The sequence below is a fragment of the Anguilla anguilla genome, chromosome 19 (assembly GCF_013347855.1).
Source record: "Anguilla anguilla isolate fAngAng1 chromosome 19, fAngAng1.pri, whole genome shotgun sequence".
NCBI lineage: Eukaryota > Metazoa > Chordata > Actinopteri > Anguilliformes > Anguillidae > Anguilla > Anguilla anguilla.
Window position 1 is genome coordinate 3328243 of NC_049219.1, and position 27545 is coordinate 3355787.

Sequence of the window (27545 nt, forward strand, 5' to 3'; positions counted from 1 at the left end):
ATTAAGTTCAGAATATCAGAACCTTTGGTTCATAACTTCTCAAAGCACATTTACTTGAAACCTATGCACCTCGTTGTTTGTACGGTGACATTGTTCTCAATCCTTGTCAGACCAGAAACCAAGATATGGCTGGACAGCAAAGAACTTACACCCATAGGAAGTAAAGGTAAAATGGTGTCGTTGATGGTAACTACACTGGATGTGCACACATTACGCGCGGAATATGACGGAATCTCCCATGTGTGGAACTTTTCAGTTGTTTCCAGTAAGTGTGAAATTCAGTTGTTCACACGTTTGTGACTTTGACTTTGAAGCTGAATTGGAGAAGAAAACGGAAATCCATAATTGTAAATTGGATTTATAAGTGTATCGCTGTTTTGGCGATGCTTTTTAGGTCCATGTACTATCCGTGTACTTTTTGGCCAATCTCTTATCGTTTCAAGAACATAATTTTTTGTTAAACATATAATTACAGAAACGGACATGGTCATTAATTGTAATTCGAAGCTAATTGACCGTTTACACTGCAGTCCACCAATTCCTGCTTACAAACTTCCTCCGCCGAGTCCGACGTCTAGCTCGTACATGCTTTTCTCATCAGATTCCATCAATGTGAGCAGTGCGCACAGAACTGCGTATCTCCCCCCCAGCAGAAGTGGGGTGAGTGTTACTGACCTTTCAATCTAGCTGATGACTGTTGTCATGTTCAATAATAGAAACTGCTAGATATGTTTTCCAAAATATGGTCCATTGCCTCGGTCTTGTGACAGATTGATGGCTCTCTGAAATTATGCTGCAGGCCACTTAATTTGAACAACTACTTCTATAAAGATGGGAACTGGACTTGCAACCCAAAGGTTACTGGTTCAAGATTGTAATTGTGTTTTACTACAATTACATTTTAGCAGTTTTACTGCTATTTCCAAGAGATTTAAATGGTGAAATGATGCCCCCATATAAGGAAATTGAGGATGTTCACTTGGTAGAGTCATAAAGCTCCTTCACGAGCGTACAAGTTTAGGGATATTTGTGATTTATAAATAAAATCTGCATGTGTGATTTAAAACTTTATTAATTTCTAAGCAAATTGTACAAAATGTGTATGCACAATTTTCGCAAATGGTTGTACAGTATAATTAAATCCATTAAATCCTTTTATTTCCATTGAATATGTAATTTACCAGAATATTTCTATTTTTACTAAGAATATAATTTCAGGGTATTAAATTAATTTCTATGCCAAATTCATGGGGCTTTTTGCACATAACTTCAAAGCTTAGAATCAGTTTGTTAAATGGTCCACACCAGTGTATAAAGCAGTTTAATTGGATAACTACATACATACTGATAATTAAATTGTTTCCATATGGATAATTGAAATGATCACTATACAAATGAAGAAAGTTTCTTTTTATTTATTTACAAGTTTAACAGTTATCGGAATGTGTATATCTTTTGTTTGAATGCAGTTTAACAGGTGTTATACTGTATCAGAAAACCAGTATTGCTATGATAAATACTAATGAATTTGACGTTAATTCAACATTTAACTTAAAAGCTTAGAATCAGGTTGCTGTTTAAATATGTAATAGATGGAGTGATAGGTTCCATTAGGTCATAATTCAATATGACCTAATGAAACCTACTACTATAGGTATATTGATAATTATTAGTTGTGAGTGTGGGCAGTTTTTCTGTGTAAAGTTGAAGTAACTGTAAATTTGGCTTTAATCCATGACTTTATGTGCAACGCAACAGAGTGTCCCTGTATCACTCTATATGTTAAATATAATATCAGAATGCTTTTGTATATGTGATGAATAGTTTGTTAACAGTGTATGACGCCTGAAATATGAACATTGCCTCATTTCAGGTTTCCAGAATTCTAGCTTTTTACTAACATAATCTTTTTATGGCTTAATAGATTAGATGTTGGCTTACTGTTCTTCATTAACAGTAGCTTGTCTATGGAAACTAGTGTCTTTGAAGGCTCCATCAGCAGTGCAGCTTGGCATAAATGGCCTCCTGGGTTACAATGCCAGTTTCTCAAGCACACCCTGCCCTCCCCAGGCCACACCCACCGCTTTCCACTGAGGGCGGAGTCTCGGGGTGCCTCCACGCTATTGGTCTCCTGGCGAGGGAGCCCCCATGTCCCCCCCGACCCCGTGCACAGAGTGGCGCTGTACCGGCCGGACCTGGATGGCCTGGCGGTCCTGTGCAATGAGACCACGCGCAGGTGGCACTACCGATTCGCTGGCCTGGACGGCTGCCGGAGCTACGTGGCGTGTGTGGAGATGGCGCTCGGCCCCGCGGTCCTGTGCCTCACCGCGCTGACCGGTAAGAGTGCGTCTGCCCCCCACCCCCCACAGTCCTGTGCCTCACCGCGCTGACCGGTAAGAGTGCATCTGCCCCCCCTCCCCCCCGCGGTCCTGTGCCTCACCGCGCTGACCGGTAAGAGTGCGTCTGCCCCCCCCCCCCCGAGTGTCTGCCCCCCCACCCCTCACAGTCCTGTGCCTCACCGCGCTCACCGGTAAGAGTGCGTTTACAGACTAATCTGGTGTGTGCTTATAATAAATGCATGTGATAAATGCTGTTTCTTTTCCATGAATCATTCGGTATAGGATTGAACTGCGCGTATACAATCCTCAAATGACGACTGTAGCAGCAGTGAACAAAAATATAATTACCGTGTTATATTTATGCCTTACGTTTATACAGACTCTCCCCTACATCCTAAGTGACACTAAATGGTAATGGTAAATGGTAAATGGACTGCATTTATATAGCGCTTTTATCCAAAGCGCTTTACAATTGATGCCTCTCATTCGCCAGAGCAGTTAGGAGTTAGGTGTCTTGCTCAAGGACACTTCGACATGCCCAGGGCGGGGTTTGAACCGGCAACCCTCCGACTGCCAGACAATCGGTCTTACCTCCTGAGCTATGTCGCCCCTATGTGTATGACGTTAGACTGTGTTCAAAACCCTGACTGTTGATAAGTTTCACAGTCTGACCACAAAGTTTGTTGAATAACCATTTGTATATGTACATTTCACTCAAATACACACAAAAATGTTATGGGTAACAAGAATGTTCCTATTTTCAGCTTGTCTTTAAAATGTATTTTTCGTACCAATTTTCATGCTTCTATCCACCACGTGACATTTTGTTCACTTAATTCTCCCTGCTAAATGGCCATTGTTATTAGTATCTTGTGCTTTCTACATTATGTGCATTATGGGCAGCATTGTTATCCATAGCCACTTCCGAGTACTGTACATTTACACAGTAGATTCGTATGAGAACCTTTAGATTCATATGAGCACTAGTAGATTCATATGAGCACCAGTAGAATTATGAGAACCTTTAGATTCACATGAGAACCAGAAGATTCGTAAGAGAGCCTTTAGATTCATATGTGAACCAGGAGATTCATATGAGCACCAGGAGATTCGTAAGAGAGCCTTTAGATTCAAATGTGAACCAGCAGATTCAGATGTGCACCAGCAGATATATGTGAGCACCATTAGATTCATGTAAGAAACCCCTCAGATACTCCAAACGGCATGTGGAGGTCACCAACTGTAAGAAACCTGTCCGCAAACCAAACAGTGGAAGTATCTGTGTGGTGAAGGAACGTATGTAGTCTTGCTGGAATGTGATTAATTTCATGTTATCTTGATTATCTGACTCCAAAATAGTGTTTACACCTTTCCTCTGGTGCTAACAGTAATGCATGGCCAGAGGAAACTGCTTTCCACCAGTAGTGTGTCTCTATACTGGTCGCTGTCTAAAACCTGGTAGAGGCAGACATGTCTCTGGCTTGTGTAGCCTGCATAAATACAATTGAGTATGAACAGGTACAACACTAGTGTATAGGCCAGTAACTACGAGGTGCTGATATCCTCAGTTCTATGTGTATGTTAGGACCTTAAACTGCTAGGTGTGAAGAATGGCAGGTTAAAATGAATGCAGTTTATTGTTCAGTGTGTCCAGTAATAATAACGATATACAATGGTGCAAAATGTGAGTGGTGAAATGGCTATACACATTTGCATATGCGCAGGAGACGAGTTTAGACGAGTCTCCCTGAACCATTGCACCTTTCCCCATATATACAAAAAGATCATATAAATGCAGTCCATTTACCATTTAGATCAAAGCAAACACCTTACTGAACCCGTGTCTACGACCATGAAATGCACTTTTTTGTACGTCTCTTTGGATAAAAGCGTCTGCCAAATGAATGTAATGTAATGTAACCAAGTCATGAAATAAAGACACAATCAGGACCAAACAGTACAGATCAGTGATCCTGCTTGTGCTATCTCTGTAAGCTTATCACACAGGGTTAACCTTGGTATCTGGCTGGCCACTGACCCATTTGTATCAAGATCTTTAGCACCCCACCACCAAAGACACCAACTTGTTTCCCATGTTATCAGGTTTCTACTGTAACAATACAAAACTTGATCACATTATATTATGGAGAACCTAAGGTTCACATAATGCTGATCCAGTAGGGTATTTTGCTACTGAGCACTGTATCTATCTAATTTGCTGACTCCCTTCTTTTGGAGGTCTGATAAGTAGCACACTTCTGTGAACTGCCCTATTGCCATATGAGCACCAGTGCTGGTGCGTGCTCAGAGTGCCGTGTTAAGTTCCCTGTGTGAATGCCCAGATCCTGACGTGCCCAGGAACTTCAGGGTGACCGCTTGGGACAGCAACAGCGTGACCGTGGGATGGGACTGCCCCCCGAGTGACCCCGCCTCGGGCCTCACCGCCTTCCTGCTCACGGTCTTCCACGTGGACGGCTCTGGCCACGTCCTGGAGGAGAGGAGCTTCAGACACACGCTGGGCAGCCCGGTGTTCACCGTGGGCAGCTTGCCTCCCTGTAGCAGGGTGCAGCTGGGGCTTCAGGTGGTGTGCCAGTCTACGGGCCAGTCTGTGGGCCAGTCTGTGGGCCAGTCCCGCCTCAGCAGGATGGTCCTCAGCGATGGAAACTCTGGTATAGCTACAGAGCGCCTGTGTCTGGCACCCACACCATATGACCAAAAGTATCTGGACACCCCTTGCTCTGGGACTGTTCTTCATGGTTTGGACTAGGCCCAGTGACGGCAAATCTTAATGCTACAGCATACAATCACATTCTGGATGATTCTATGCTTTCCCAATGGTTTTGGGAATGGTGTGGATGAACTTGACTGGCCTGCACAGAAACCTGATTGCAAGTCCATCCAACACCTTTGGGATTGGAAAGCCAACTGTGAGCCAGACCTAATGGCCCAATCAGTGCAAATCCCTGCAGCAGTGCTCTGGTATCTTGAATAGGGCCTTCCCAGAAGAGTGGAAGTTGTTATAGCAACAAAGGGTGGGCCAAATCCATATTAACATCAATTATTTTGGATAAGATGTTGAATGTCAGGTGTCCACATACTTTTGGCCATGTATTGGTTGTGTGGTGTACAATACAGTTCAGGCCAAAAGTATTAGGCCATCTGTGGGTTTAAAAAATAATTTTTAGAAGAAACTTTAGGTAGGGAGAAATTCAGTTAATTTATTGACATTTATTGAATAACGAACCAAAGTACAGACATTTTTCAATTTCTACCTACGATAACACAACACGTTTTACTTAAAACAACTTTGAAAACAACTTTTCTCAAAATAACCTCCTTTGGCAGATACCACAGCACATTCAGCACTTACGGAGTATATAATGCTGGAACGAACAGATTAAAGAAAAAGACGCCTATACACTACAATCCCGCAGTTAGTCTTAATACGCTTTAAAAACTGCAGTTCGATGTATGGTGCAGTCCTACATTGAAGCATACTTTTATCTAGCCCCAGGGTAGAGGCTAGTGGAAAAAACCTGTATGGCTTTCCTGTCAACTTAATTAATGTACTTGTAGGTTTCTTGGTTTTTTCACTAGATATTGCTGTCAGTGCAGGATTTCCAAGCTCCTGCCAAAGGAAATCACGTGATTTTGTTTTTAAGTGTGTCTCTGGCTCATGACCTGGCACATGATGGAATGTGCTGAATTAAGAGTTTGTGTGTCAATCTCTCCTCTAATTTTGAACAGTGAATCGACTTCATCACTTCCAACACATCTAACAGGGGAATGCTAATATTGTCTTGGATATTACTTTTTGAAAGCTTTGCCTGATGAAATGGTTTTATTTTTTTGTCCTCTAGCAAACTCTGAAATCATAAACCTACACCAGTCCTCCTTTGGCTCCCACAACTATACGGTGAGCTGGTCTGTGCAGAACATCTCCTCCATCTCCAGCTTTAAGGTGTACCACCAGGGGGAGCTCCAGAGCTCCACGCTCCTCACCTGGCACACAGTGACAGGCCTGCTTCCCTGCCACCAGTACAGCTGCAGGGTGGAAGCCCTGTGTGGGGACAGCACGGTCATGAGCGTTAGCACCATCCAGACAAAAACAGGTGGGCCAATAGCGTTGGGGGGCGGGGCTGTCTGTATTGGGGAGGGGCCTGGTTGTGTGGGGGAGGGGCCTGGCTGTGTGGGGGAGAGGCCTGGCTGTGTGGGGGAGGGGCCTGGCTGTGTGGGGGAGAGGCCTGGCTGTGTGGGGGAGGGGCCTGGCTGTTTTGCAGAGGGGATTGACTGTGTGGGGGAGGGGCTTGGCTGTGTGGAGGAGGGGACTAACTGTTTGGGGGAGAGGCCTTGCTGTTTTGGGGAGGGGTCGGGCTGCGTGGGGTAGAGGCCTGGCTGTGTGGGGGAGGGACCTGGCTGTGAGGGGGAGAGGTCTGTTAAAAAAATGGGCTAAGAAACAGTCAACTTCATGAAAAGGATGATCATCTGAATCCAGTGATTTGACAGGTGATAATTATGGTCCAGCTGACTTCCTCTGCTTTGAGATGCAAATGACAGATAGTGGTGTGACAAGACAGCCACACCACATCCGTAGGTTGAATGGGTGGAAAACCTACACTTGTGGGTGAATGCACTTCTGTGGTGGCCTTAATTATCTATTGATCAAACACTTGTTGACTCTTATTGGAGAGAGATGTCAAATTGTCAGTCTCACAGAAGAACAGAAGAATTGTCTATTTCAAACTCATTAATGCTTGTCTCAAATATTTTTGGAATTTGGCGCAATGTATGTTTAAATAAATAATGTAAAATGTTTATTGCTCATGAACTGTTCTAGATGAAAACTGAACATTTTGTTGAACGTGCATTTTTTCTCCATTTCTCCAAATTTTATTGTTGGTAAACTGCAGGTTGGAAAAATATTTTGGTCTTTCCACATGCACTTTGTCTTCGGTGAGGCACCGTCAAATTCCACCCCACACCGTTCTGCTCCCTTTAGCAGCCAACTCCAAGCTTGCGTTAGGCCAGGATAAGCCCAATGTCATTTAGGAAGGAGCTCTGGTGAAGTGTTGGGGAGGCTCTGATGAATGTTTGCTGGTTTGCTCTGCCCACAGGCCCTGGTGAAGTGTTGGATCTCCGATTTAGACAGAAGGACTCGATAGCCCTGTGGAGCGGCAGGTCTGGGGTGGGCGTGGCCTTCTTGTACCGCCTCTCTGAGAGGGGCGGCCCGAGCGTCCGGAAGGGGAGGCTGGCAGGCCCCCCCCTGCCTCTGCCAGGCCTGAAGCCTGGCTCCCCGTATGACCTGGAGGTGGTGCCAGAGTGCGAGGGTGGCGAGCGTGGAGCTCCAGCTGTGCTCTACTTCATCCCAGAGGAAGTCCCTGGCAGTGCCCCCAACGATGCCCCTGGAGACATCCTGCTACCCAGAGTTGTTGACTCTGCAGACCAAACAACAGATCGCCTCGGTCAGTGTTAAAGCAGGCTGGTTCTGACTCGGTCAGTGTTAATGCAGGCTGGTACTGACTCGGTCAGTGTTAAAGCAGGCTGGTACTGACAGACCTCCTCAGTCAGTGTTAAAGCAGGCTGCTACTGACAGAACGCCTCTTTGTTTTGAAGTTGGCCTGAATCATCTTATTAAAGGCTTACGTATGTGGTTGCATGCACAGATGCAAAGATTTGACATTTAACATAACCACGGCCTCTGGTCAGGCCCACGGTAGGTCTGTGTCCTGAAGGTTGGTAACATGGGCTGGTTGCAGAAAGCTTTCATTCAGACACATTTTTACATCAGTGTTTGTGCCCCTAACCCCCCCAACTGTAGGACTGCAGGTTCACCTCCCCAGCCATGAAATGTTCCTTGTTGTGCCATGGACAATGCCGCCATCGCTGGAGGATCCGAGGGCAGAAGCTCGAGTCCTGCTGGAGGGCATTATTAAAAGCAAGGTGGGTCCTGTTCCCGGGTCCTAGCAGTCATTGCCGCTTATCGCACCGTTCTGTTTATAGCGTTTTGTAGTACATGTTTTCACAGCATTATTTTAGTTGAACTTTTATCACCTTCAATAAAATTGAAAACAATCACTTTGATAATCACTGCTGGTGTTTTTACAAATCTCAGATTAAGATTTGATCAGGGTAAAGTTTGCCTAAAATCCTGAAATGGACGGGCCCTTGTGCACACCTGCTGTGGTTTGTATGAGCGAGACTATCCTCCTCTCACTTCTTCACTTGGGACAGGCCTCTGTTAGTCACCTGGTCACCTGGGCATCTGCAGTCAGCCTGTGCCAACTGTACATGATAGACGGACCAGCTTTACAATTTTCTTTTTGGTTTCCATCTCCTTTTTACCAGCTGCAGAACTTACTGAGTAAGTTCTGGCCAAACGCGGAGGTGCAGCTGATCTCGTTTGAAGACAGCGATAGGAAAACAAAAACCAAGATCACTTTTGAAAGCTTTGATGTTTCCAGCCAGGATGGGGTAGTGATCCTCCGCCCTGAGGAGCAGCTGCAGCATATTATCTCTCTCGGCCACGCCCACATCACCGTCACAGACGACAGCATCTACTGGGACGGTAGGTGCGAGACATGCTGGGGGATTTGTGTGTGATGGGTAGCTGACAGAGGAATATTGGCTGTACTGTTCCCAGTGAAATAAAACCCTTGAGACTGTGCGTGCGTGCGTGCGTGTGTGCACGCGCGCGCGTGTGTGCACATGTTCGTGCGTGCATGCTTGTGCGCATTCATGCATACATGCATTTGTGTGTGTGTTTGTGCATGTGTGTGTGTGTAAGTGTTGGTGGCAGTGCAGTATAACATTTTGCTCCAAGGCTGTTGGTTCAAGGTTGTAGAGTGTCTATGAAATGCCTGAAATGTAAATGAGAGACAGATAGACAGACAGCTCATGCGATGCAACATTGTTTTAGGGCGGGCACAGTGGCATAGTGGTTAGCACTGTCGCCTCACAGCAGGAAGGTCGTGGGTTTGAATCTCGGGTTGGGGTCTTTCTGTGCGGAGTTTGCATGTTCTCCCTGTGTTCGCGTGGGTTTACTCCGGAAACTCCGGTTTCCTCCCACACTCAAAGACATGCATGTTAGGTGCGCTCCTGCAGGTGCCCTTGACCAAGGCCTCAGAACTGGAGTTGGTCCCCAGGCACAGCACAGAGAGGCAGCTGCCCACTGATCCTAGGTAACTAAGGATGGGTCAAATGCAGAGGAAAAATTACCCCATGGGGTTCAATAAAGTATATCATCATCTTCTATATAATGGTGAGGAACTCCTAAACACTGCTGCCATATAACAATCCAGTCATGCTGAGGAGGCTCAGCTGGTTTCTCCTGAGGAGGGAGTCATTACCACACTGAGGGGAATGCAGGGTATCCCAGGCTCAGTAAAAACTGTGGGAGACGAGGTCTTCTCTCACCTCATGACAGTGAGTCTGGTGTCCAGAGGCTATAGCAACGCCCAGCATTCACATACTGTGTTCTCTGTGTGACTGAGTGGAGCAGCAGTAGGGGTGGACGGTATGACGATATTAGATTGTGAACGATTAAAATGTCTCCACGATCTGCCTTTCCAGAGAGATCGGGTGTGAGGTGGTGGCACCTCACACGCATTGGCTCTGAGTTAATTGTCCCTGATGAGGGTCAGGTGTGGGAGTCCTATATCTAGCCCCTGGTTTCTGGGGTTCAGCGCACACTCATTGTTTGTCATGCTCTTGGCGTGTAGGGGTGTAAGAATCTGCAGAAGCTATTGCATTGATCCTATCTGCAAGATTTGATCACCATTTAGTTTCTTCTCTGAGCTGATTATCTCAGCGCTGTGGAGGACATTTTGCCCTCGTCTCTTTAGTTTTCCTTTTGTTTTCTACCCGCCGGGCTGCGAGTGTCATTTTTCTTTTGTAAGTTACTCCACTCTGTTTTTCTAGTGGGGTTTGACTTTCTGGGTAGCTACGCTGCGGCGGTGTTTCGTTTCTTTTAGTTTTCTGAGTCCACTGACAGAAGATTCAGTGAGTGGAGGGAGCTATTATTTAGCTCTCTTTATTATTTGGTATTTACCCTGTCCCTTTCTATCGCTCGGCGGTTTTGAGGTTACCCCCCGGGGTTAACTTTTAGATCCCCCTCGGTCCGCAATTGCGTCCCACCTTCCCCAACCGCGCCATCGGGAGTATCGGGCTCCACTGAAACTGCACATTCTATCAGTTGCTCTGACAACGCTCATACACGGCATCCAACGTTGTTTTCTCAGCCAAACCTAAAATCACACTCTTCACTAGTCCCTGTTGCGCCTCCCATAACAGACACACCAATAAACCAATAATAACAAACAGTAGCGCCTTGGATTTATTTTCCTCCCCCTTTTTTATCTGACAACATAGTGGCATGGCTGACGGAGTTGGTCCCTAAAAAAGTTTGACGGCTGTGATGTGGAACTGGTTTGGGTTTTCCAAAACCGACACGGCGCGAAACACCGTTATTTGCAAAGTTTTCAAAGAAAATGTTCGCACATCGGATGGCATCACGACGAACCCTTTTAATCACCTTAGGAGAAAGCACCCCAAAGAGCACGCGGAAAGCCAAACAATCAGGGGGTCTCACGTGAGTGCCTCAGGCACAGCCACGCAGCTAGAGGCTAGCGGTAGCGGTACAAAGCCAAAACAAACAAGTGCAGAAATGCACTTGATTAAAATCTGGTACTTTGGCCCAAATGGTCTCTGTTATTCTTTTTCTTTTAGGTTTTGTTTCCTTGAAGGGCAATATTTTCTTAAATAGGGATATTAGTTTGATTGCACTATTCATTAACGTGCAAAATAGTCTTAAAAACCAACATGAAAAAGAATCGTGATCATATCGTGGATCGTGATCATTCCTGAAAAAAATGATCTGATATTTTTGCCATATCGCCCACCCCTAAGCAGCAGTGTACTTGTGTTCTCTGTGTGACTGACAGTATACTGTGTAACCCACAGACGCAGATGAGTGCGACTCCCCCGCCCTGAATAAGTGCAGCTCCAACTCCGTCTGCATCAACACCCTGGACTCATTCACCTGCGTGTGTGAGCCGGGGTACTACAGCCTGAGCCCCATCCTCAGCCCTGCCTGCCACAGTACACACGCACACACACACACTCACGCACACACACACGCACGCACACACACACTCACTCACGCACACACACAATCACTCACACAAGCTCACACATGCACACACAAACTCACACACGCACACACAATCACTCACACACACACACACACACACACACACACACACACACACAAACTCATACACTCGCACACACACACCATTATACTCTCATACAGAGTATAATGGTGTGTGTGAGAGACTATAATGCTGCTCTTACACACGCACGCACGCACACACACACATAGCCTAGCATTTCATGCACTTTTGTAAGTAATGAACCAAAGGCTAATCAAAACTATGTCTACATAATGCCACTAAAGAACTTCATGTCTTAACAGAGAAGGGGATGTTCACGCTATGCCTGAAGGACCATGTATCTGGGGGCATCTCCAAGCCTTTCCTCATCCACTACTTTGGCGGGAATGTGACTGTTGTCCTCAATGATGGTCGCTGCTCCATCAACGAGACGGACAAGTTTTATTATTACAGGATAACTGGCGCCCCCTCCCAGTGTGGAGGCCAAACGCTTGTGAGTACCGGCACCAGATCCAGGTCATGTGCACAGCTGGTGCATTCCGGGAATGCACACCATCACAAAACTGATTCACTAAATCTGGCATAGCCAGCTGCAAGTGCTACTGCTTCTTCCTCCCTTCAGACAATGATAACACCCTTTACTCTAGCAGACCTCTCCATTCAGCACCCCTCACTACCTCTACCTGTCCCATCTCTCCATTCAGCACCCCTCACTGCCTCTACCTGTCCCATCTCTCCATTCAACACCCCTCACTACCTCTACCTGTCCCATCTCTCCATTCAGCACCCCTCACTACCTCTACGTGTCCCATCTCTCCATTCAGCACCCCTCACTACCTCTACCTGTCCCATCTCTCCATTCAGCACCTCTCACTACCTCTACCTGTCCCATCTCTCCATTTAGCACCCCTCACTACCTCTACCTGTCCCATCTCTCCATGCAGCACCCCTCACTACCTCTACCTGTCCCATCTCTCATTTTGCACCCCTCACTACCTCTACCTGTCCCATCTCTCCATTCAGCACCCCTCACTACCTCTACCTGTCCCATCTCTCTATTTAGCACCCTCTCACTACCTTTGCCTGTCCCATCTCTCCATTCAGCACCCCTCACTACCTCTACCTGTCCCATCTCTCATTCAGCACCCCTCACTACCTCTACCTGTCCCATCCCTCCATTCAGCACCCCTCACTACCACTACCTGTCCCATCTCTCCATTCAGCACCCCTCACTACCACTACCTGTCCCATCTCTCCATTTAGCACCCCTCACTACCTCTACCTGTCCCATCTCTCAATCCAGCACCCCTCACTACCTCTACCTGTCCCATCTCTCATTTAGCACCCCTCACTACCTCTACCTGTCCCAAGGTCCTCACTGAGTACCTTTCCAGCTTAGCAGTGTGTAACACATCACACTGGGTATTATGAGTGTGTAATGCCTTGTGTGTGTAACACATCACACTGGGTATTATGAGTGTGTAATGCTTAGTGTGTGTAACACGTCACACTGGGTATTATGAGTGTGTAATGCCTTGTGTGTGTAACACATCACACTGGGTATTATGAGTGTGTAATGCCTTGAGTGGGTAACACATCTCACTGGGTATTATAAGTGTGTAATGCCTTGGGTGGGTAACACATTTCACTGGGTATTATGAGTGTGTAATGCCTTGTGTGTGTGTAACACATCACACTGGGTATTATGAGTGTGTAATGCCTTGTGTGTGTGTAACACATCACACTGGGTATTATGAGTGTGTAATGCCTTGTGTGTATGTGTAACACATCACACTGGGTATTATGAGTGTGTAATGCCTTGGGTGTGTAACACACCACACTGGGTATTATGAGTGTGTAATGCCTTGTGTGTAACACATCACACTGGGTATTATGAGTGTGTAATGCCTTGTGTAACACATCACACTGGGAATTATGAGTGTGTAATGCCTTGGGTGTGTAACACACCACACTGGTTATTATGAGTGTGTAATGCCTTGTGTGTGTGTAACACATCACACTGGGTATTATGAGTGTGTAATGCCTTGTGTGTGTAACACATCACACTGGGTATTATGAGTGTGTAATGCCTTGGGTGTGTAACACGCTTTCTGCTCATTTAGATTAACAGGACGCATGTGGAGTTGAGGAACGCGCTGACTGTGACGCTCAGCAGCGGGAGATCCATCACACGGAGGGACCTGAAGGTGCTGTGGACCTGTGCCTACTCGCTGCTCCAGACCAGCACAGCCCGCATGAAGCCTGGTCTGGACTGGTGAGAAACACACCCCTCTCTCATTCAGCCATCCAATCAGCATCCACAGCAGTAGCATGAAGGACATTAAGCCTCAAACTAGCATTTTCAGTAGTTATGCATGTACAACTGTTACAGAGCCTGAGCTCAATGAAAATACCTTAGTCTTTGTTAGCACTAAGGCTAATCTAATGGCATGTGTGGTTCTTTATTGGTGTGTCATAATCCAGCCTGTTTGTTTGTCTGTTATTCCATCACACATTGTTGGTCATACATTTCATGTGCTGGTACTGTGGTTTATTTTTTAGCACATTGCTATTTAAAAAAAAACAAATTGTGCTTTTCTAGGAAATCTAGTGGATGTGGACACGGATGATGTGTTTGCTGTGCGTTCTGCTCTGCTCCTCTGCAGGGTTACCTCTCACAGTGTGGTGCAGGTGAATTCGTCCCGCCTCCTGGAGATCAGCATGGCCTTGTACAGTGACTCATCTTACGCATACAACTACACTGGCCCTGTGGAGCTCCCTTCTGCAGAGCAGCTGTACATCCAGGTGACCCTGCACTGTGAAGACAGCCTGGCCTACAACATGAGCCTACAGCTGGAGTCCTGCTGGGCCACACAGACCGCAGACCCACAAGAGGAGAAGAAGGCTTTTTTCCTGAAGGGGGGGGTGAGTTCTCTCATATTGAGGGTGGAGGACGGGGGGGGGGGGGGGGGGGGTGTGGGGGTGGGGTTGAGTTCTGTGTTCCCGAGGGTGGTGAGTTCTCTGCTCCTGAGGGGAGGGGGGGGTTAGTCCTTTGTTCCCAAGGGTAGAGGGTGAGTTCTCTGCTCCTGAGGGGGGGGTGAGGGGGTGAGTTCTCTCTCTCCTCCTTTACGTTTTGTCTGTGATTCGATTGTTGGGTTGATGCTGCCTCATTGTAATCAATTCATTAATTTCCAGTGCCTGAAGCTCTGCTCACATGTACATGTGTAGTATTTGTCTCATTAACATGTACTTTTAAAACAGTGTATGAATAAGTTTTTATTGTACATGTGTGATAACAGTAGAATGCCTTGTAAAAAGGCTTTATTTTGGAGGCCCAAGAGTGCATCAGTGGTAGGTTGCATTTGATGCCCAGGCTGCCAGTTGAATAGCCCTATTACAGATAACATTAGGATTGCACTCTTTATGCCAAAAACATGAACCTGGGTAATTTAATGGCTTTTGTTTTTAAAAAATGTCATTTTTATTCTTATTATATTTTGGTAGCAATTTCTGGTTTTATTATTTCTATTTCTGGCTTATTAGGGTGACGGTAGATGGCTTATTATCCAACTTGCTCGTTGGGAGCAATTAGGGGTTAGGTGTCCGGCTCAGGGACACTTCAACACGCCCAGGGTGGGAGATCGAACCGGCAACCTCCGACTGCCAGACAAACGCTCTTACCTACTGAGCTATGTCGCCCCATTAAAAAAAACACTAAAAAATCAAAGTGTTAAGCAATCCTGTCCTGTTTGACCTAGAGGCTATTTGGGTCCGCACAGTATTCCATATTGAAGGTTTGGTAATTGTTCTTTGAAGCTATATTGTCATTAGAATAAGTGCGTTGTGCTCCTAATAAATTTCAATGAGTGTGATAGGGGATTTTGTTCAAAAAGGGGTGGAGGTAAATGACAGTAATACAGGACGCTTGGATGTGTGTGAAAGGCTTTAATTAGGCACACAGCCCATTATTCTTTCAGCTGCCCAAACGACAGAACCTTCCGCTGGTACCTCCAGAGCAGTTCCCCTCAAAGGAAGAGGTTCTCCATTCAGATGTTCACCATGTCTGACCACTCCCACATCTACCTTCACTGCCTGAGCAGAATATGCAGCCAAGATGAGAACTGCACAACGGTAACTCCCCACCACTGCAAACTGTACACAATGGTAACTCCCCACCACTGCAATCTGTACACAATGGTAACTCCCCACCACTGCAAACTGTACACAATGGTAACTCCCCACCACTGCAAACTGTACACAATGGTAACTCCCCACCACTGCAAACTGTACACAATGGTAACTCCCCACCACTGCAATCTGTACACAATGGTAACTCCTCACCACTGCAATCTGTACACAATGGTAACTCCCTGCTGCCACAAACTGCACCTTGGTATATTCCCGCCAGGGAAGCCAGGTTGGGCTTTGAGTAAGAGGGACCCAGCCGCCTCATCCTCAGGCTGGGCTTTGAGTAAGAGGGACCCAGCCGCCTCCTCCTCTGGCTGGGCTTTGAATAAGAGGGACCCAGCCGCCTCATCCTCAGGCTGGGCTTTGAGTAAGAGGGACCCAGCCGCCTCATCCTCAGGCTGGGTTTTGAGTAAGAGGGACCCAGCCGCCTCCTCCTCAGGCTGGGATTGAGTAAGAGGGACCCAGCCGCCTCCTCCTCAGGCTGGGCTTTGAGTAAGAGGGACCCAGCCGCCTCCTCCTCAGGCTGGGCTTTGAGTAAGAGGGACCCAGCCGCCTCATCCTCAGGCTGGGATTGAGTAAGAGGGACCCAGCCGCCTCATCCTCAGGCTGGGCTTTGAGTAAGAGGGCTGATAACGATGGGTGTGTTTGTGACAGGTCAGCCAGCAGCCTGGCCTGAGAGCTTCCTGTGTTCACTGCCAGGGATGTGACAGGCCTCATCTGAGCCCCAATCTGTCAGGACACACCCCTTTACTGACCATGCATGTGTTTACATTACACAATATTAATAAAACCTTGGGGTTGCTTTGGATAAAAGCATCTGCCAAATAAATATAATGTCATGTAATGTTACTATCATTGATAAACAGTCAATACATGGATGGATAGACCGCAGTTTAAAAAGACCATATAATACATGTTCACACTAAAACCACCATCATTGCATAAGCCAACCGTTTTGAGTGTTCAATATGTGGTGACCAAATAACAGGTATTTTTCAGTCATTCTTCTCAGTTCAAAGGTCAAATATTTATTTTTATTATCTAGATATTTACATTGCTCACTGTTTTTCTGATGCACGCAATTCAGTCCTTTCACTTTATCTAGTTTTCTCAGTGAGTTCTCATAGGCTCTTTTCTGAAGAATGGGAACAAACCCACCTCACACTAGTTCCTCCACTTCTACTTTCTGCGTGTTGCATAATTTAAATATTAAATCTTCCGTTAGCACAAGGTTTACAGATCTTGAATGTTAGAGAATGTGGAGAATATTTCAGCAATCATCCTACACGTTTGTTCTCATGCTGGTTAAACATTCCCCCTGTATGTATCTGTACAGAACTGCTCTCCCAGGCAAAACCAAAAGGTGAGAAGAGATCTACCGGACAAACTCACAGCTATTCTTTCAGCAGGACCCATCTCTGCAGCAAAGAGGAAACTGTCAAACTGTGAGTGCAGTGCGACTGACAAATGGAGTATACTGCTGTGTGTGTGTGTGTGTGTGTGTGTGTGTGTGTGTGTGAGAGAGAGAGAGAGTGTGTGTGTGTGTGTGCATGTGCGAGTGTGTGAGAGAAAATGTGTGTGTGTGCGTGCGTGCATGCGAATGTCTGTGTGTGTGAGAGTGTGAGTGAGAGTGTGTGTGCATTAGTGTGAGTGTGTGTGTGCGCGCGTGTGTGAGAATGTGTGTGAGAGTGTGAGTGTGTGTGTGTGCATGTGAGAGAATGTATGTGTGTGTTTGTGTGTGTGTGTGCGCGCGCGCGTGTGAGAATGTGTGTGAGTGTGTGTGTGTGCATGTGAGAGAATGTATGTGCGTGTTTGTGAGTGTCTGTTTGAGAGAGAGTGAGCTTGTGTGTTCGTGAGTGTGAGTGAGAGTGTGTGTGCATTAGTGTGAGTGTGTGTGTGCGCGCGTGTGTGAGAATGTGTGTGAGAGTGAGTGTGTGTGTGTGTGCATGTGAGAGAATGTATGTGTGTGTTTGTGTGTGTGTGTGTGTGCGCGCGCGTGTGAGAATGTGTGTGCGTGTGAGTGTGTGTGTGTGCATGTGAGAGAATGTATGTGCGTGTTTGTGAGTGTCTGTTTGAGAGAGAGTGAGCTTGTGTGTTCGTGAGTGTGCGTCTGAGTGTGTGTGCATGTGTGTGTGTATGTATGAGTTGTTGTGTGCATGAGTGTGTGAATGTGAGTGTGTGTGTGAGAGCGTGTGTGTGAGTGAGTGTGTGAGTATTTGTGCGCGTGTGTGCGTGTGCGTGAATGTGAGTGTGTGTGAGAGCATGTGTGTTTCTGCGTGTGTGTGAGTGCGTTTGTGTGTGTGTGTGTGTACATGAGTGTGTGTGCGTGAGTGTGAGTTAGGGAGTGACTGTGAGCATGTGTATGTCTGCGTGTGTGAGTTAGTGAGTGACTGTGAGTGTGTGTGTGTGAGTTAGTGAGTGACTGAGCGTGTGTGTGTGTGCGTGAGTTAATGCGTGATTGTGTGAGTTAATGATGGACTGTGAGCGTGTGTGAGTGACTGTGAGTGTGTGTGTGTGTGCGTGAGTGTGTGAGTTAATGCATAACTGTGTGAATTAATGAGTGACTGTGAGCGTGTGTGTAAGTGAGTGAGGTTGTGAGTGTGAGTGCATACATGTGTGCATATTGTAGTTTATTATTATTGTTTCCGCTGCAAAAGCAGAAGTAGTGGTTCTAGTAAAAGTGGTAATGTTTAAAATTCACAATTTGGTTACTTGGAATATGTTTTCAACTAGCGTCACATGGCTAGTTACAGCTATGGTTCAATCAGATGTCACTGATGGGCTGCATGCCTCAACTTGCATACGAAAAGAGAAGGGTTTGTTCTGTTTATTTAAAATAGAATAAGTAGTTAAGGCCTAGTTTGAATATGTGGGCTTTCAGATATTTACATTAAACAGCCAAATAATGAATGACTGAATGAATCATTGCATTTATATAGCACTTTTCCACAGGGGCGCAGTCAGGGATTTTCGGCCCCATGAAAAGATCATTTTGGGTGGGGGGGGGGGGGGGGGGGTCTGGTAGATTCTGGGTTGTGATTGATTGTTGTTTAGACTGTTCTAGACTGAATTAGAATATGTTGTGAGATTGATTGTTGTTTAGACTGTGCTAGACTGAATTATGACGTGTTGTGTGACTGATTGTTGTTTAGACTGTTCTAGACTGAATTAGAATGTGTTTTGTGATTTATTGTTCTTAAGGTTCTGCTAGACTGAATTAGAATATATTGTGTGATTGTAGTAGAATGAACTAGAATGTGTTGTGTGATTGTAGCAGAATGAATTAGAATGTGTTGTGTGATTGTAGCAGAAGGAATTAGAATGTGTTGTGTGATTGTAGTAGAATGGATTAGAATGTGTTGTGTGATTGGTTGCTTTTCTCACTCCTTGCAGGGCCTGGAGCCCAGATCATGCTATCAGTGGCTGGAGGATTGATTGGCCTCTTTTTTCTAACAGCACTGGGTGTGCGTGCAGCACATGCTATAACACAGCGCAACCCCAGACATCAATAAAGTGTGTATACCTGCACTGTATAGTCCGTCCTCTCTGTGCTACTGTACAAACAGCACTGTGTCCTTATCAGAGGTGGGTAGAGTAGCCAAAAACTGTACTCAAGTAGAAGTATTGTTACTTTAAAATAATAATGACTCAAGTAGAAGTAAAAGTTGTCATCCAAATAATTACTTGAGTAAGAAAGTATCTTGTGAAAAGACTACTGAAGTACTAAGTTACATATAATCTGATTTAATGTTGAAATAAGCAGAGCAAGATGAACAAATCCAAAAATGTAAAATGTAAAAATCCAAATGTCCAAAATATAAAATTGTAAATGCTTGTCCAATAGAAATAAACAAAATATAAAATAGCCATGTGCAAATTCAAATATGGCCTAAATCATATCCCTTTAAATAAAACAATACACAGGAGGTTCGTCAGAAGAGGAGGATTTTCGCTTTCTGTTGTACTCTATTAAGTCTGTATATCTCATCAGTTTGTTGGGGTGAACCCTCCGTTGACAGAAAAAATATCAATGAGGCTACAGGGGATTTATCCATTAAAATAGACTCATCACAAAGAGGAGCCTGTTCAAATTCAAACAGAAACTTTATATGTGGAAAACATAATGCTTTGTCGCACCATTATTGTACCTTATGATGCACTTATCCACAATATTCCAAAGTCCCATGATGCCTTGCGCGGAATATGTGCAGAACTTCCGGTTTAGTGTAAACAAACTTTGGCTGTGTCCCAAACCGCACACTTCCATGCTCCGAGTGCGCATAGCGAGCATGCCTCCATCTTGGAGTGCGAGTCCAAACCGAAGTTCGGTAGTGCGGAGCACGGATAAAGTACCCGGATGCGCACTCCATTTGATCAAAATTTGAAGTGTGCATCCGTGCATGCTCCGACTGGGAAAAATACCATAATTCCTTTCGCGAAAACGGTCAAAAACAACGGTAATGGCGGATGACAGTCTAGTGTAGGCTACTCTCTCGGATTGGAAACTGAAATCATGTCATAGGAAAATGGTACACAGGAGTTGGTATATAAATAAAGTGGTGCAGTGTTAATGAATAACGCAATATGTAAATATCAGTTGTTTTTTTTTTAGTTTAAAGGAGTACCATGGTGATTGTCACACTTTCTCGGTTTTATGTGCTATTTGCACAAGAGGCATTGAAGAAACACAATGAGTAAAGTATTAAATATGTCCGTTCTGTATTTTTGAAGAAATATGCGTTTTAAATTTATCGTCCTATTTTCAACCCGTTGAGAAAGTTGTCAACTTGGTGCGTCACGAACACAGTAACCACTCCCCTTTCCACGCCCCATAAACCCATGGATAACTCGAGACCCATAATTTGCGCCACTGGCTTACGGGCAAGACAATGCAAATATTTGACTAACGTTAGGTTCACTTAAATTAGAATAAATGAATTGTCAATCAAGCCAGACTGTACTAAAAAGGGCGACAATGACGTAAACAACAGGTGTAGTATTACGCGCAGCTATTTTGGAAGATACCCAGGCGTCACGAATGCGCTTGTATTTCACAAACGGATTGTCCAAGACAATAAATGACCACTCAGTCAAATAGTTAGCTATCCACAGCCAAAACTAACCTACAACTTACCGCCACATATTTTCTCAAGTTCGAAGTTGAGTTCTTGTAGGCTGAAATGTCCACATTTCTAGGCAGACAAAGAAGGCAGCGCATAATGTAACTACTGTTTTTGGTAGTCTGTAAGTAAAACATAGTTTGAACGTGAGGCCAGGGGTGTTCTGCCTCCTACGAATCACCCGCCGTTGTTTCAGCCATTGTTGTCGCCCACTCATCCTTCTGTGTGCTGTGACTGGCTACGTTTGATTGGTGAAACGGAGTCATGTGGGGCTATGACAGCGCCAAAGCAAAGACCAGTCAGCCTCTTTGGCTGAAGTCTCTCTGAGAGAAAGAAACAAACAGAACGTCCTTGAATAAAAAAATGGGTAAAAAATAAAAGTAACGAGCGGAATGTAGCCGAATATAACGGAGTAAAAGTAACATTTTTTCTTCGCAAATATACTCGAGTAAAAGTGAAAAGTATGTTGCATTAAAACTACTCTTACAAGTACAATTTATTCAAAAAGTTACTTAAGTAAATGTAACGGAGTAAATATAACGCGTTACTACCCACCTCTGGTCCTTATTCTCTCTGTGTAACTGTGTACAAACAGCACTGTGTCCTTATTCTCTCTGTGTAACTGTGTACAATCAGCACTGTGTTCTTATTCTCTGTGTAACTGTGTACAGACAGCACTGAGTCATTATTCTCTCTGTGTAAGTGTGTACAAACAGGCACTGTTTCAAACACTGCAATCTAGAGTTAAGGAGGGCATCTGATTTTGGTGTCCTCCCCTCTAACTGACTCTCTGGTTGTGTTCCAACCTTTATGTTCTGTAACTTTGGCAGTGCGCCACCATGACATATCTGTTCAATGCGTGAATTTTTTTTGTCAAACTTGTCCGTGGTTTTACAGAAGATATTGTAGCCAATTAAGTGAAAGTGCAGATGGTACATCATAATGGAGTGTATATGTTCGGTGAAAGCTGGGTAGATGTGATGCAAAAGCAATTGTTGATAAATAATAAGCAAATATTAGTGAGCAAAAAAGCACAGTTCAGAAACTGGCTTCCAGTGGGGTTTGAACCAGGAACCCTGTGATCCATAGACCATGACATTGACCACTCAGCCACAAAGGGACTAGTTGTTGAGATAAGAAATGTTTTAGAGTAAAAAGATATGTCTATTTTGCATGTGTATGTGAGATCTTGATTGGATCGTGTAGGTGAAGGATTGGCTGGTGTTGGTAAAATGTCCAATGGGGAGACATTTTGTTTCTGGCTAAGTGGCAGTAAGGAGGAGGAGGAGAAGAAGGAGAAAACGCAAAATCCCTTAGTTTGGGGCTTTATTGTGTGGACGTGTGAAGTTGTTTATGAATTCTGTCTGTTGAAATGGGGTCAGAATGTACAGAAATGAATGTTTTTTAATGTTTTTAAGGGCTGAGTGTCTAGTGGTTATTTTTGTCGGGAACCCTGAAAAGTGCCAAACTCTCAGTGGTGTATATGGGGCATGCTGCCCCACCAAGGCGTAACTTGGCGGGATGGCATACCTGCCATCCCAATGAAGAAAGAAAAAAAAAAATTTAGCTAGCTATAGGTTATTTCTAGGACATTTTCTTACAGTGTGAGCAAGGTTATTTGATTATCTATAAATGACAAAAAATGGCCAGAGTTCAATCCAGATAGCTAGTTACAAAGGATCATTCAGATAAATTAAAGGCATAAAAACTGCTGCATTATTATATTAAACTCATATAAAACAAGCTATTTATAATGCCAGAGAAAATACACTTAAAGGTTAAAAATATATTTACCTTGTTGTGCCTGATGTAAATTAAGAACAATTCCTCAGATTTACCTCATTCAATATTTGCGTGTCTCTCAGCCCGAGAGACTCAAGCAAGCGATTGGTCTTGGTAGACATACGCGCTCTGATTGGCTATCCCCTTCAATTCATTGGTAGATTCTTGGTAGCGAACGGGGATTTGATTGGATCTCTCTACCAACAATTACAGAGACTCACGGCTTCCTCGGGGTGCCTTTAGAACTGACCTATATTTGGCCGGACCGCAACGGCGGGGCCAGCCCTACAAACACGAATGTCTGTGACTGACTGACTGAGTGAGTGATAAAGTTACACCGCGCATGTCTGTGACGTCGGCCGGTTCGGTCCACTAGGTTTTAACCTGGTCTTGTTACACGGTCTATGGGTGGCACCCATTTGAGTTGTGTGTAATCTAATTGAGCTCATTTTTTCTGGAAAATATAGACTCAATTCAACTTTTTTTTGAAGTTGTTATTATTACTACTACTAATAATAATAATAATTGTAGGAGCCACTCATTTATGTTGGTTTATAATAAGAACCCCAAAAAGGTATTATGAAGTTTATTTATTCTGTTCTACATTTAAGTTGAAATTATAATGGAATTTATCATGTATTTGTTATTTATTGTTTAGTGTGCATTGATTATTTTATGAGTGTGTCCCTCTATAGGAGAAGGGGGAATAAATTATATTTAAGATGGTGCGGTGAGGCGGGCCAGCGGGAGTAGACTGGTGCACAACCAAAGTGGACCCGTGGAATCTGGAAAACTTTAAATGGACTTTAATTTTAAGTTTATTATTGCAGTTTTATGTTCATTTATTTTGTGAATAAATTCAACAAGAACAACAACAATAATGCATTTTTATTTTCATTACAACACCCGTCAGACAACTGCGCCCAACTCCCAGTGAAGTGGATAAAAGTGGGAAACGTTTACTGGAACATAGGAAACAAAAGGACAGAAACTGAACCTATTTTTACCACTACATTTAGTCAGTGACCCGGCTCTGGATTATTTCGCTGTGGATTATTGAAATAACTTGGAGAGGCTGCTTTTCGCTGGATGCATCCAACAAAGGAGAGCGTGTGTGCTTCAAAGCTAAATAATTTAACGGAACATGGAATAATATGGACATAACTGGAATTGAAATTAACTAGATTTTACAAGGTTTATTTTGAATGTATGGACACTTGAATGTTTTGTTTAGAAAACCCGATTCAGCTTGAGAAAATAATCGGGTGCCTTTGAATCAGCGCAACAAACTTAAGGCTTTGAAATTTGAAGAAAAACAGTGTTCGAATGGACTACGCTAATTGAAGGAAATTAATTTTGGTTTCTATAGGAAAAGAAATAGAAATTATTTTTGAGGAGCAGAATGGCTGACTCCGACACAGACGTAAATTCAGGCCTACCTGAGAAGGATTTAAATGAAGACACAGCGCGATTGCATTCCTCTAGATCCGGCAAAATGTCGCATTTAACGCGAAGAATGAACATTGGTAATTCTCTCTAGGCTGACGATGAGCATGTTGATGAAGTTAAGGGAAACTTGGCGAAATTCAATGACATGCTTAATGAATTCAAAGGTCTTCATGTATCATACATCCAAATGTTGTAACGGTACGGGTGCTGGGAAAAAACACGAAACTCAAAAGGGAGAAAATTAACAAAGGAAGGCAAACAAACAGGGAACAGAAAAGGACACGAAGGGCAAAAACACAAACTCAAAAAATCTAAATAAGGCAAACAAACAGGGAACTGAAATGACACGAAGGGCAAAAACACAAACTCAAAAAATATCTAAATAAAACAGAAAACAAGAGGAACTCACAAACATGGGCAGGGCAGAACACAGGCAGGTAGAGGACAAGGGCAGGTCAAACAGAGCACAAGGGCAGGTCAAACAAAACACAGGCAGGTATAATCGGTGGTTTGCAAACAGACATCGGAAACAAACACAAGGAACCAGCACCCGAGTCAAGGGAACAGAGAACTTAAATAGACAGGGGTAACAAGACACAGGTGAACTCAAAAAACAATCAAACCAGAAGGAGGGGATAAGACACAGGTGGGAACAATGATGGGATAACGAGACAATGAAACAATCATACAATTAACAGGGGGGGAGCAGGACACAAAACAGAAGTGCCGCCATCTGGCGGCCCAACAGGGGAAACACAGACAGGAAAACAGGACCATGACAAATGTTGAATGAAGAGGATAAAAAGGAGGATTTAAAAGGCTGGTACGAACCGAGAATTGCACAAATTAACGCCTTTCTTATAAATTTGATCTGAATTTAATTCAAATGTTTGTCCAAATGATGAGGATCAACTGTCAGTTATTTCCTCTATCAGAAGTGACAGGTCCAGCAGATCTAGTAGTTCAAAATCAAGTGTCTCATTCACAGCTTCAGCGCGCATTTGCGCAGAAGCAGAGCGCGCAGCTCTGTTGGCTGCTAGGTTGCAAGAGAAGCACGCTCTAGAAAAACAGCAAGAGCAACTTGATCTGCAAAAGGAAGAAATTAGGAAAAGAAGAGACGCTAGAGATTCAAACTAAATTGGCAGCCAACACAGCGAAAATTAACTACCTCAAAAATGCCGAAACGTCTGTTGATGGGAATTGTACAGCAAATGAAATACAATCAGATGCAATGAATGCATATTATGATGCAACACTGGAGAAACCATCACCGTTGATTGGCATAAGTGGACCAGATATACGGCCTAAACAGGGTGTTAAAGTACAGTTTCCTGTCTTGCTTAGTGCAGATACCTCTAAGGCTTCTGCTCATACTAGCAGCACTGCCCAACCACAATCTCAGCATAGCACTCTCCAGAGTACTTTCACACAGGCCACTCAACATACATCTCAGGCAAGGGACAAAAGCACTCTTCTAATAAGCCCCCATCAGGAGTCGGTAAATCTTTCTAGCATACTTAAAAAGCAGAATGAATTGACAAACATTCTTGTAAAGCAACAGATTCTTTCTATTTTACCAAAAGGAAACCTCTCGGTTTTTGATGGAGACATCCTGCAGAATAAATCTTTCATCCATTGTTTTGAACACATGATTGAAAGAAAAACAGACGATAACCAAGACCGGTTACATTTTCTTACTCAATACACTCAGGAGCTTGTTAGAAGCTGTCAACATATGAATCCCAACAGAGGCTATCAGAAAGCAAAGACATTATTGAAGGAGCACTTTGGAAATGAATACAGAATTTCTTGTGCCTATATGGAGAAAGCCCTTGGTTGGCCTACTATCAAATCTGAGGACGCAAAGGCTTTATGGGACTTTGCACTGTTCCTTAGAACCTGTTGCAGTGCCATGGAACTGGAGTACATGGAAGAATTGGATACAGTTTCTAATAAGAGGAACATTGTTCTTAAGCTCCCATATAAGCTAAGAGAAAAGTGGTGCGGGAAGGCGTGTGAGCTGCAATGTACTAGTAGAGTCAGAACAGTCAATCTGGTCTCTTTCATTGAGAGACAAGCTAATATAATTTCAGACCCAATATATGGCAATATTCAGGATTTGAGCTCTGCTAAGGCAAAGCCTAAAATAACAGTGAGGCCCAAATCAAAAGGAACCTTTGCCACCAATGTTAATGTGAAATCAAACCAGGAACCTAGAGGCCCAAATATCTCATGCCTGTTCTGCAAAGGGGACCATGAACTGAAATCATGCTCTGAATTTGGAAATAAAGTACACAGGGAAAAGATCACATTCCTAAGACAGAATAGAGTCTGTTTTGGATGTTTAATGAAGGCTGGGCATGTGAGCAAAGACTGCACAGGGCATCTCAGTGGCTCTATATGCAAGAAAAACCATCCTAGTGTACTGCATATCAAAGCAGAACAGTCAGTGAAAGCCCATGTGAGTAGTGTGCAGGTGTCGCTCAGAGCTGGTGAGCATTCTGGGGCCAGTGACAAAGAGAGTAGCACAGAGTGCATGCTTTCCATTGTGCCAGTTCAGGTAAAACACTCAAAAGGAAGCAAAGTAATATATACATATGCATTTCTTGACCCTGGTAGTTCTGCAACACAAAGAGCCTCATTAGTAAATTGAACATCACAGGGAGAAAAACCAACATCTTGCTCTGAACTATGTCCCAGGAGAAGCCTGTGAGCTCAGATGTCATCACAGGGTTACAGGTCTCTGCTGTAGATGAAAACAACTTCATTGCATTACCAGAGGTATACACTCAGAGAAGCATGCCAGTAGACACATATAGCATTCCCACCAATGATGATCTCTCTAGATTTCCTTACCTTAGTGAGGTGAACATTCTTAGAATCAAAGCTGACGTGGAGTTGTTGATTGGCAGCAATGTTCCAAAGGCTCTAGAACCATGGGAAGTAGTCAACAGTCAAAGCGATGGGCCATACGCAGTTAAAACCATATTGGGCTGGGTTGTCAATGGTCCTCTAAATGGAAGTTGCATGAATAGCTGTCCTAAAGTCACGGCAAACAGAACTTCTGTTACAAACCTGGAAGAGCTGTTGTTACAGCAGTATAACCATGACTTCAACGAAAGCTCACAGGACAAAGTTGAAATGTCCCTGGAGGACAAGAGATTCATGACTATAGCAGAAAACTCAGTCAATTTGCTAGATGGACATTATACTTTGAACTTACCTTTTAGAAGAAAAGACTTAGTTATGCCAGATAACCACCAGGTGGCAGAGTAGCATCTTTCTAGTCTAAAAGAAGTTCCAAAAGAATGAACTATTCAAAACTGAATACACAGAATTCCTCACAGAAGTCATCAACAAAGGACATGCAGAGGTGGGGCGACAGGATGAATAGAAAAAATCTGATGGTAAAGTCTGCTACATCCAACACCACGGTGTATACCACCACAAGAAAGGTACCATAAAAGTTGTCTTTGATTGTGGTGTGACTTTTCGTG

General features: G+C 44.2%; 1 protein-coding gene across 1 annotated transcript; it reads left to right on the forward strand.

Moving 5' to 3' along the window:
- The first annotated feature begins 223 nt into the window (after positions 1–223).
- On the forward strand, positions 224–19225 carry LOC118219209. Its single transcript, XM_035402203.1, has 14 exons — positions 224–240; positions 602–660; positions 2071–2337; positions 4682–5008; positions 6200–6451; positions 7454–7801; positions 8158–8279; positions 8805–8904; positions 11812–12002; positions 13633–13784; positions 14176–14433; positions 15487–15673; positions 17034–17142; positions 19091–19225. Exons 1-14 carry the CDS (start codon positions 224–226, stop codon positions 19207–19209), a joined length of 2508 nt encoding a protein of 835 aa, XP_035258094.1. The 3' UTR covers positions 19210–19225.
- Positions 19226–27545: the final 8320 nt, after the last annotated feature.

What these genes read in the sequence shown, in the direction of transcription:
- LOC118219209 (XM_035402203.1), top strand. An exon ending in CACCATCCAGACAAAAACAG is followed by an intron (nt 6,452 to 7,453) that starts GTGGGCCAATAG and finishes CTCTGCCCACAG; the next exon opens with GCCCTGGTGAAGTGTTGGAT. An exon ending in ACTGCAAACTGTACACAATG is followed by an intron (nt 15,674 to 17,033) that starts GTAACTCCCCAC and finishes GTATCTGTACAG; the next exon opens with AACTGCTCTCCCAGGCAAAA.